General features: G+C 44.3%; 1 protein-coding gene across 1 annotated transcript in view; it reads right to left on the bottom strand.

Moving 5' to 3' along the window:
- The window catches only part of pstpip2 (proline-serine-threonine phosphatase interacting protein 2), a 133716-nt gene that overhangs the window by 102264 nt on the left and 19218 nt on the right, over positions 1-12234 (bottom strand). Inside the window, exon 2 of the mRNA XM_041199672.1 lies at positions 1118-1218. Within this exon, the coding sequence (XP_041055606.1) occupies positions 1118-1218 (101 nt within the window). The remainder of the gene's footprint in view (positions 1-1117; positions 1219-12234) is intronic.

Below are 12234 nucleotides of genomic sequence, written 5' to 3'. Positions count from 1 at the left end.
ACTCACCTCTGAGATGGAAGGTTAGGGGTCTGAATCCCACTCTAGTGACTTATCACAAAACTTATCTAGGCTGCAGTGCTGAGGAAGAGGATTTCTTCCTGGCTAGATTTTGCTAAGCACATTGCCTGCCATCAAAGTATTATGGGACCATATCAATGTCATTTTGCATTTATTTATTTACGGGATGTGGGCGCCAATCGAGCAGACTCTTTTGTCCTGGACAGTGTCAAGCTTATTGAGCATTGTGGGAGCTGCACTCGCAGGCAGGTGGAGAGTTATTCCATCACACTCTTGGCTTGTGCCTGGTAGATGGTGGGCAGGCTTTGGGGAGTCAGGAAGTGAGTTACTTGCTGCAGGATCCCTAGCCTCTGACCTGCTCTTGTAGCCACAGTATTTATATGGCTAGTCCAGTTCAATTTCTGGTCATTAGTAACCCCCAGGATGTTGATAGTGGGGGATTCAGTGATGGTAATGTTATTGAATGTCAAGGGAAGATGGTTAGATTCTCTCTTGTTGCAGGTGATCATTGTCTGGCACTTGTGTGGCACAAATGTTACTTGCCACTTATCAGCCCAAGTCTGGATATTGTCCAGGTCTTGTTGCATTTGGACATGGTCTGCTTCAGTATCTGAGGAGTCACAAGTGATGCTGAAATTGTGCAATCATCAGCGAACATCCCCACTTCTGATCTTATGATGGAAGGAAGGTCATTGATTTAGCAGCTGAGTATGATTGGGCCTAGGACACTACCCTGAGGAACTCCTGCTGTGATGTCCTGGAACTGAGACGACTGACCTCCAACAACCACAACCATCTTCCTTTGTGCTAGGTATGACTCTAACAACCACAGAGTTTTCCCCCTGATTTGCATATATTCATGAGGATCAGAGCTGAGTCAGATGGGCACCTGTTTAAGATGGCAGTAGGCTGGAATCAGTCGGGAACAGGTCAATAAATCTTTGCATAGTCATTCCCACAGCAGAGGATGGTTCACAATCCTACCCAGACTCTTACTGTCCTGTGTACCCTTCACCCACCACACCATCAAGTGTTCTTGAAGATCCTTGGCCAGGCTGTAGAACTAAAGAAGTTATAAATCGCAATAAAATTCTCATACCTCTGTTTAATAAACTCCTCTAACTCTTTACATGTTTTTCGCCCATCGTTCATGTGCTGGATCAGATTATCATATCCAATGGCGCTGGTTATGTCTGTACTCTAGAAGTAGAAAGAAATGTAAATACCACGAGTTTGAAGAAAAAATGACTGAAATGAGCAATTCGTATTTACAAGGAACAGCATTTTTAAAAATCAAAACAATTGAAAGGGTTGAAATTGTAATTCTTCCCCCAAATTAGCCCACCCTCTGTGTTACAGGCTCTGGACCATCACATGCCAATGGTTACAGAAACAGATGTTGCTCCATGAATAGCTGACAGGAAGAGCAGTTCTGCACTGACAGGTTTCCCCCACTATCAAGTCGTTCTTGAGAGAAACATTTTTAGGATTGAATAAATATACGGCTAAGGATTTATGGGGGTGTTGCTATAGAGTGACGGTTACTTGCTCAGTAATGCTGAAACAGGGCAGAAGGCTGTCTGGTAGGTCAAGTGGTTGTGTTGGTGAATATTTGATACGTCTCTTCATTCAGCTTTCACTCAGAAGGTTAAATGCAGGGGAAGGATTGACAATAGAGCAGAGAGGTCTGCAGGAGCAGCAGGCTTGTTAGCTCAAGTTTTTATTTATATCTATTATACCATTCTACTATGTACACAGATCAGTAAATACATGAACCTAGTTTTTGTGAAAAACAACAAAGTGGTTAACTCAAAACAAAAACAAAAACAGAATTACCTGGAAAAACTCAGCAGGTCTGGCAGCATCGGCGGAGAAGAAAAGAGTTGACGTTTCGAGTCCTCATGACCCTTCAAACCTGTCGAAGGGTCATGAGGACTGGAAACGTCAACTCTTTTCTTCTCCGCTGATGCTGCCAGACCTGCTGAGTTTTTCCAGGTAATTCTGTTTTTGTTTTTGTTTTGGATTTCCAGCATCCGCAGTTTTTTTGTTTTTATCAAAGTGGTTAACTCCTCTGACAAGCTGCAAGTGGTTTCCTTAACTGCTCACTGGAGTTAGCTAATCTGTTAATTTCTGAAAAGAGGACACATTTTGTTGAAGCTTTTCACCTTGTACTCACCAGGACAATTTGCAAGAATACTAATGTAAGGGAAAACAACAAATTTATACTGAATGAGAAGACAGGTCCATCACTTTCGGCCCTGAGAAGTGCCCAGTCTGCCTCAGGTTACCCCGGAAGAGCAACAGGTGAAGCGAGCTGTTTCACGCTGCTACTAGGCAGTAGCAACATGAGTGGTATTCACCACTAACACATAAATGAGTAATGAATTTCAGTACCAGTGCGATGCTAGGAATGTAGGTCATACATCCCAAAGACTGGTGAATCGTATCAAACAGCATGTCCCTCCTGTTGTTCTCAACAGATAAGGTGCAGTCTATGTTTGCAAAACTCAAAACAGCGTCCAACAGTAGATGTGTTTCCATGATTAGACGGCATTTACTAAATAATCCTCAGTGTGCTAAAAAGTTACACTGACAATGATCTGAAGATTGTCGAGCACACAGTGTGACACAATTTGCATGTACTGGAGGCTCCATATATGAATACACAGGGCCCTGTTTATCTCAATGTACACTGGCTGCCTTATATTAAAAAGAAGCTGGTGCAAAACCCCACAGAGAGAGAGTAAGATTTTATAGTTAAAAACAAATTCTGTTGACTAGCTGTCGATGCCAATCACATTTTAATGAGTGAGAATATAAGAACATAAAGAAACAGAGCTGGAATAGGCAACTTGGCCCTTCTGCCATTCAGTAAGATCATGTCTGATCAGAGGCTACTTTTTCATTCTCACTAACTCCTTTATCAGGCGATGCAGTCATGTCGTAACTGTGTGTGTGTTGAATTTTTTTTTTCCAGAGTTTCCCATTTAGACAAGATAAGTACTAAACAAAGGCAGCTCTATAATACATAGCAGCTCATCCAATCTCATAACAAGGATTAATCAAATCAAAATAGTATGCCAATCATTTGTCAATGCTAGATTAAAAACTCTTTTTGCAAAGTAAAGCCTTTATTTGGCAACACATGGCTTGTGCAAGAGATTCAAACAAAGCAGAACAGAAAGTACATATGGAAAGTAGTTTTGATTGAAATGATAGTTTGCATTATAAGCAAACATAACAAATACTTTTAAGCTAATATTGATTTTCCCTTTGTTTGCTTTTTATTACTGTCAAGATTGTGAACCAATGCATTTGTATAAAATGACCAAAGTGCTTTCAGCATTTCTATTTCAGCTCTTCATGCAGTTAGTATGGACTTCATCCTGTACTACATGTACTAACAAGGAGAATATGCCCTTGTTTGATTATGTACATCATGCTTCAGTAATAGGCAGCAAGATGTCACCACCTATGAGCTAAGATTGCTTGCCCCACCATCTAACAAGTCTTTGTTCATCGCCCAGTTTACAATAAAAACTAAATCAGATTCATCAAAAATTCCAATTATTTGAAGCAATGAAACAGAAACCAGACAGACGAAAACAGGTTGGGTAACCTAGTAAAAGACAAAATTAATCTCCATGGTTCTCTTCTCATTGCCACCACTCCCATCCCCGCCCACCGCCCCCCACCCCATTCACTGCCACACCACTACCACACAACATTAAAATGCAGTGGATCTTTTATCTTTTCTTTACCGGTCCCTGTCCTCAGTACAGAATGTCCTCTGGACATGCTCCTGACCGCCGTTCTGGGTTACCAGTCGCCTCCATCCTCGTTCTTTTCTGTTCTTTATCCCCAAGACCTCCACCCAGTCAAAAGGAGTATGTCAAAGGTCAACTCAAATTGGTCATCAGGGGCCCGGAGAATGTGGACTGTTCGAGTTGAACGGGTCATCATCTAAGATAATTGCTCTAATCCCTCCAATGACAGCTTCCCCACATCCTGCTGTTACTGCTCCTCCAATCACAGGGTCTGTCTCTGGAGGAGCAGCAAGAGTGGGAGGGAGGGAACCTGACACTGAAGGAGCTGGAGCAGGAGCATGGAAGAGACAGGATTTGTGATTGGAGCAGTAGCTTCTCACAGATTCTGTCTCACACTTTCGCTCACTGTTTCTCCAATTGAACTTGTAGCAACTGAAAGTACAGCCTCTCCTGCTGTCTATCAGGGGTTACCTGATGTTCTGGGAGGCTCTGACCAATGAGCCCTAAGCACAGGCAATCTGGGGTGGTGGAACTTCCTGACAAGGGTCCTGATCGAGAATATAGCACCGGAGAAGCTCTCTGAAATAAAGTTTATCTGTTTCTTGTTGAAACCTGTCCACTCCATCGAGTCATTACAAAACTGCATGTTACTTCTTAGTTCCCTGCGTCTTTAATTCTTCATCCCCACGCTGGAGAAGCCATGATGTATAGAACGGGGACAACCTTTCTTGAAGTTGTCACCCTGTCTTTATTTTTTCATGAACTACTGGTGGCACCTCTGGGGTGAATTTTCTGGCTGCCCCCGTTTATCTTGAACTGTGGCTTTACCTCACATCACTAAAAATAAATATATATTTAATTCATTAATTAATTAATAAAATGTATTCAGTGGTTTAAGAACTGATCCAGGGTACAAAACTGATGACAGTTATCATGCACAGGAGATAACTGTTTTCTCCCTGCCAATTTTGTTTGGAGTTAAATATTTCAGCATGGTACCAGATGGAGAATGGAATAGGTCTCCACTTACTGTCCTGATGTCACCAACAAGCACTCCTTAGAGATATGTTACATTTGGAGTGAAGATTCATCCAAACTGTCACACCAAACTCCCCATGGTTTTATATATAAACCCTGAAGTTGTAAGAGAATTTGAGGTCAATGGCAGCAGGGGCTTTCACTCAATTCAAGGATGACATATATTCAGGGTCATGCATTTTTGCCATGGCTCTTCCTGTGACTGAACAGGCTGATTCTCAACCCACAGATCTTTGGGCACATAAGGCAGGAGATCCCACGAGGTAGTGTGATCCAGAATTCAGGACTTGCTTCCTTTTAGTTTCTCTGCTGTTGATCAATCATTAAAACATTTGGACTCAAAGCATGATGCAGCTTGATGGACAAATTATCACCATTTTGAATGATTGGTTCTAAGCTCCTCCAAGTCATTAATGTCAATGCTGCTGCATTTCAAGGAGAGCTTCAGTGTCTTTGAAGCATTTTCTGTACCCTCCTCTGACATATTGGCCATGAGAGTTGAGAGACCACGATCTGGCCAGGAGGGACGCTTTTCGACCATCCAGACACACTGAAGTTGATTTTACAGGAGTTTTGCTTGAATGTTTGTGGAATTGGCCTCAAGAAGGACACTAACATTTGTTCAATCGTCCTCCCATTGAAACTGGAGAATGAGGTGGAGGTATTGCTGATGGAATTTCTCTAGCACTCTTAGGTGTCAGTAATACACAGGCCAGGTCTCACTGCAATACAGGAGTGTGGTAACAACAACTGCTCTGTACACGAGGACTTTTGTTAACTTGTGGAGGCCGCTGTTGTTAAACACTTGCTGCCGTGGTTTGTAGAAGACTAAGCTGGCACAGCTGAATCTGGTGAAAAGTGGGCAATGACTTACATGATCTACAGTTTGAAGATGAATGTATATTTATGGTGGTCACTTTAGTTTTGACACAAAGGAAACTGAGATTAAAGAGTTTTCCATTTAGATCGTATTAATATTTGCACCCAGGGGGGTTCGATCTGTGAGGTTGTAAATGATATGGGGGCTATCACACAGCCTTGCTTGACTCTGGCTGGATTTTGAAGGTGACTGTTTGAGATCTCCCACTCAAGACAATTGCAGTCATGTCATCGTGGAACAGTTGCAAGATTGTGAAGAAGTTTCTTGGACATCCAAATCTTTGGAACCCAATCCTGAACCTCATGATTTACTGAAACAAATGCTTTGGTAAGTTCGATCAATGCAATGAAGGGTTCCTGGTGGTTTCTCAACATTTTTCTTGGGTATGCCTGGCAATAAAGACCATGTCAGAGGTTCCTCTAGAAGGTCTAAAGCTACACCGTGTCTCCGGAAGGATTTCCTCAGCCGCAGAAAGTAGGCGATTCAGGAGAATGCATGTCATGACTTTCACTGCTATGGACAAACCTTGATAGTTTCCACAACATAATTTATCTCCCTTCTTGACTATAGTTGAGGTGAGGGGAGTGACTGCCCTTGACATCAAGGCAGCATGTGACCGAGTGTGGCATCAAGAGGCCCTAGCAAAACTGGAGTCAATGGGAATCAGGGGGGGACCTCTCCGCTGGTTGGAGCCATATGTAGCACATAGGAAGATGGTTGTGGTTGTTGGGGGTCAGTCATCTCAGCTCCAGGACATCACCGCAGGAGTTCCTCAGGGTAGTGTCCTCAGCCCAAACATCTTCAGCTGTTTCATCAGTGACCTTCCTTCCATCATAAAGTCAGAAGTGGGGATGTTCGCTGATGATTCCACAATGTTCAACACCATTCGCGACTCCTCAGATACTGAAGCAGTCCATGTCCAAACGCAGCAAGACCTGGACAATTTCCAGGCTTGGGTTGACAAGTGAAAATTAAGATTTGTGCCACACAAGTGTCAGGCAATGACCATCTCCAACAAGAGAGAATCCAACCATAGCCCCTTGGTGTTAAATGGCATTACCATCACTGAATCCCCCACTATCAATATCCTGGGGGGTTACCATCGACCAGAAACTGAACTGGCCACAAAAACACTGTGGCTACAAGAGCAGTTCAGAGGTTAGGAATCCTGCGATAAGTAACTCACCTCCTGACTCCCCAAAGCCTGTCCACCATCTACAAGGCACAAGTCAGGGAATACTCCCCACTTGCCTGGATGAGTGCAGCTCCCACAGCTCTCAAGAAGCTGGACACCATCCAGGACAAAGCCGCCCGCTTGATTGGCACCACATCCACAAACATTCACTCCCTCCATCACTGATGCACAGTAGCAGTACCTACATAACCACAGCATAGTAGCAGCATGAAATAGTTTGCTTAACAAATTTTTGCCTTTCCAGGGTAATTTGAGCTGGACTGGCACTTTTCAGGTTTGAAAGTGGCAGCCTTTGGCCCAAAACTGAGGGGATACAACAAAACCTGCAGCCCTGATGTTATTCCAGCTGAGATCTTCAAAGCTGGTGGGCTTTTATACTGCATGAGAAGAGACCATTAATTGGTTAGCAAGTGGACTCTGATTGGTAGGAGGCGTTGCCATAGAGAATGCACCAGGGAAGAATTTTGTTTAAATTCAAACCAGGGAGGTCGACTCTGATTGTTCAAGGCATTGAACCAGGGAAGGGTTGCCCCCCAAGCTTCTACTTAGCTGAAAAAGGCACAATGCTTGGACATGCTCCTTCTGTCTACAAAGGACAGGTAGCTTCTAGCACGAGTAAGTGAGCCATGCTGCAAGCCTGACTGATAATCTTAAATTGGTTGTCAGTGTACTTCTTACCACAATCAAGATTGCTTAGCAAGTGTTGTCTAATCACAGAACCACATCTAATACTGTTTTGAGTTTTGCAAGCATGGGCTGGTTGGGATATGCTGGCCCTGGAGAGGGTCCAGAGGAAGTTCACGAGAATGATTCCAGGAATGAAAGGCTTAACATATGAGGAACATTGGAGTTTAGAAGGATGAGGGGGGATCTGATTGAAACTTACAGAATACCGAAAGTCCTGGATAGAGTGGACGTGGCAAGATGTTTCCATTAGTAGGAGAAACTAGGACCCGAGGGCACAGCCTCAGAGTAAAGGGAAGACCTTTTAGAACAGAGATGAGAAGCTTCTTTAGCCAGAGAGTGGTGAATCTATGGAATTCTTTGCCACAGAAGGCTGTGGAGGCCAGGTCATTAAGACAGAGATAAATAGGTTCTTGATTGGTAAGGGGATCAAAGGTTACGGGGGGGAATGGGGTTGAGAAACTTATCAGCCATGATTGAATGGCAGAGCAGACTCGATGGGCCAAATGGCCTAATTTTTGCTCCTGTGTCTTATGGTCTTATGGTACAGTCAGTACTTTGCCTGCTGCAAGCAGCCAAAGGGACATGCGTTTGCAACAAGCAAAGTGCTCAATGCACCACATCTCCCATCACTTACCCATCATAAATCAGGACTCATTTGGACACTTTACCTCCATGCCCACACACTTACCAATGTTGCTAGCCTCAAACCCACTTCTCGCAAGCACATCATCCAAATATCCTTCCCTCCCTCTTGCAGGAAAAAAGTTGCGCATAACAAGAGGAAGCAGCAGAAAACCAGTGGGGACAGGCACACCTGAATCTCCTGAGCCCTTTGGAGGAGACAGAGCTCCTCATTATAAGGTCGGCAATGACTGAAGTCATTCATTTCTGGCATGGATAAGAATATTCAAGAAGAAGGTACGTTCTCATCTTATGCATCATCTTAAGTCCCAGCCTACCTGATGGTGCAGATGATGCAACTGCAGATTGTGCTCGATTCCAACTCCCTCAATTCCGTAATCTCAATCCATCTTTCCTGCATTTTCCCTTTCAGGTGCTCAAGAACTGCCACCTGGCCAGGTACTGCAGCCTTATTGGAGAGAGTGCCAGCGAGGGCAGATGTTTGGTGAAGAAGCACTTTCACTTGATCTGACAGTAGTAACGGTCAGCTCTGAGACTGGCACAGCCCGTATTTAGGGGGCTATATAGACGTGAGATCTGCATTGTGTTGAGTCATTGGGCACAATGAGGCTACAGCCAAGCCAGAAGGATAGGCTAGTGCTTGTGTCAGCCCCAAGGAAGGCAGTGTCACAGATGAGTTCTGCTGCAGAAAAATCAGATGATTCAATGGGATAGTATAAGTGATGATGACCATGCTCGGTGTGTTGACAGACCTGCCAGACAAGCTGTTGTCACTCTCCCGGATCATGGAGGAGTCCAGCTCCAACTTTAAATAGGGCTTTATGCAGAGCCTGGAGTCCTTTCCAGCCTGGAAGTGGTGGCCAACTCCATGAAAGCACTTGCAAATGTGGCCATAATGCAACATCTGATGGCCTCAACTTCCACTGCAACAAAAGCAAAGCCTCAGAGCTGTAGGGGAACTCAAGGAAATCAAGCAATGTGGATAAAGAGGGACCTGTAGATGTAGTGTATTTAGATTTCAAAAAGGCATTTAACAACATGCCACATCAAAGGTTACAAGGCAAAACAAGAGCTCGTGATGTAGGAAGTATCATATCAGCATGGATGGAGGATTGGTTAGCTAACAGGAAAGAGACGGTGGGCATAAATGGATCATTTTTAGGGTGGAAAGCTGTACCTAGTGGAGTGCCACAAGGATCAGTGCTCGGACCCCAACTATTTACAATTTATATCAATGACTTGGATTAAGAGACCGAATGTATGGTTGCTAAATTTGCTGATGATTCAAAGGTAGCTAGGAAAATAAGTGGTGAAGAGGATATAAAGGAGTCTGCAAAGGGATATAGGCAGATTAAGTGAGTAGTCAAAAATTTGGCAGATGGAGTAAAATGTCAGAAAATGAGAACTTGTCCACTTTGGCAGGGAGAATAGAAAAGCAGCATATTAGTCAGATGGAGAAAGATTGCAGAACTCTGAAGTACAGAAAGTTCTGGGTGTCCTGGTGCATGAATCACAATGTTTGTATGCAGATACAGCAAGAAATTATCTTTGTCCTTTGGACCCCTTTGTCCTTCTGTCCATAACATCTCTGGCAATCTCTCCTTTGCCTCCACCTACCTCTGGCTGTCTATCCAGCTTCACCTGCTCCACCCCCCTTAAACAGTATAAATTTCATCACAATTTTACTTCTCTTTAGCTCTGCAACGTTAACTGTTTTTTTTTCATCCACAGATGCTGTTAGACCTGCTGGGTTTTTCCAGCATTTTCTGTTTTTGATTAGGAAGGCAAATGGAATGTTGCCATTTATTCCAAGGGGAATGGACCATTAAAATAGGAATGTTTTGCTACTGCTGTACAGGGTGTTAGTGAGACCGCATCTGGAGCACTGTGTACAGTTTTGGTCTTCTTAGTTAAGAAACGATATAAAAGCGTTAGAAGCAGTTCAGAGAAGATTCACTCGAATGATGCATGGGATGGCAGGGGATTAGCTTACAAGGAAAGGTTGGACAGGCTGGGTTGGAGTTTAGAAGAATGAGAGGTAATCTTATTAAAACATATAAGATCCTGAGGGGACTTGACGGGGTGGATACTGAAAGGATGTTCCCCCTTGTAGGAGAGACGAGAACTAGGGAACATAGTTTAAAAATAAAGGAAGGTGAGAAGAAAGTTTTTCTTTCAGAGGGTCGCGAATCCTTGGAATTCATTTCCCCAGAGATCGGTGGGGGCAGGGTCATTGAATATTTTAAAGGCAGAGTCAAAGAGTCACGGGGGTGGGGAGAATGTGCAGTTGAGTTCATAATCAGATCAGCCATGATCCTATTGAATGCTGGAGTAGACTTGAGGGGCTGAATGGCCTGCTCCTGATTCATATCTTCCTACAAACATGAGGGATCGAGGGAGGGATCGCGAGGGAGGGATCGCGAGGGAGCGAGGCCGAGAGCGCGAGAGAGCGAGAGAGCGATGGTACACGGGACAGTAAGAGTCTGGGTAGGATTGTGAACCATCCTCTGCTGTGGGAATGACTATGCAAAGATTTATTGACCTGTTCCCGACTGATTCCAGCCTACTGCCATCTTAAACAGGTGCCCATCTGACTCAGCTCTGATCCTCATGAATATATGCAAATCAGGGGGGAAACTCTGTGGTTGTTAGAGTCATACCTAGCACAAAGGAAGATGGTTGTGGTTGTTGGAGGTCAGTCGTCTCAGTTCCAGGACATCACAGCAGGAGTTCCTCAGGGTAGTGTCCTAGGCCCAATCTTACTCAGCTGCTAAATCAATGACCTTCCTTCCATCATAAGGTCAGAAGTGGGGATGTTCGCTGATGATTGCACAATTTCAGCATCACTTGCAACTCCTCCGATACTGAAGCAGTCCATGTCCAAATGCAAAAAGGCCTGGACAATATCCAGACTTGGGTTGATAAGTGGCAAGTAACATTTGTGCCACACAAGTGCCAGACAATGATCACCTGCAACAAGAGAGAATCTAACCATCTTCCCTTGACATTCAATGACATTACCATCACTGAATCCCCCACTATCAACATCCTGGGGGTTACCAATGACCAGAAATTGAACTGGACTAGCTATATAAATACTGTGTCAGAGACTAGGAATCCTGCAGCAAGTAACTCACTTCCTGACTCCCCAAAGCCTGCCCACCATCTACAAGGCACAAGTCAAGAGTGTGATAGAATACCTTCCACTTGCCTGGATGAGTCTCCTCTGGGGGTCCCCAGCATCACAGATGCCAGTTTTCAATCTGATTCACTCCACATGATATCAAGAAACAGCTGAAGGCTGCAAAGGCTATGGGCCATGACAACATTCCAGCAATAGGACTGAAGGCTTGTGCTCCAGAACTTGCTGCGTCCCTAGCCAAGCTGTTCCAGTAGAACTACAACATTGGCACCTACTCAGCTATATGGAAAATTGCCCAGGTATGTCCTGTACACAAAAAGCAGGACAAATCCAACCCAACCTATTACCACTATCAGTCTACTCTTGATCATCAGTAAAGTGATGGAAGGGGACATCAACAGTGCTATTGAGCGGAACTTGCTTAGCAACAACCTGCACACCGACGCTTAGTTTGGGTTCCAGCAGTGCCACTCAGCTCCTGACCTCATTACTGCCTTGGTTCAAATATGGACAAAAGAACTGAACTCCAGAAGTGATATGACAGTGACTACCCTTGACATCAAGGCAGCATTTGATCAAATATGTCATCAAGGAGCCCTAGCAAAACTGGAGTCAATGGGAATCAGGGGAAAATTCTCCGCTGGGTGGAGTCATACCTAGCACAAAGGAAGATGGTTGTGGTTGTTGCAGGTCCATCATCTCAGTTCCAGGATTTCACTGCAGGAGTTCCTCAGGGTAGTGTCTTAGGCCCAACCACCTTTCAGCTGCTTCATCAATAACCTTCCTTCCATCGTAAGGTCAAAAGTGGGGATGTTCGCTGATGATTGCACAATGTTCAGCACTGTTCGCAACTCTTCAGATATTG

The sequence above is a fragment of the Carcharodon carcharias genome, chromosome 1 (assembly GCF_017639515.1).
Source record: "Carcharodon carcharias isolate sCarCar2 chromosome 1, sCarCar2.pri, whole genome shotgun sequence".
Classification (NCBI taxonomy): Eukaryota; Metazoa; Chordata; class Chondrichthyes; order Lamniformes; family Lamnidae; genus Carcharodon; species Carcharodon carcharias.
This window is presented reverse-complemented; position numbering and strand designations above follow the sequence as displayed.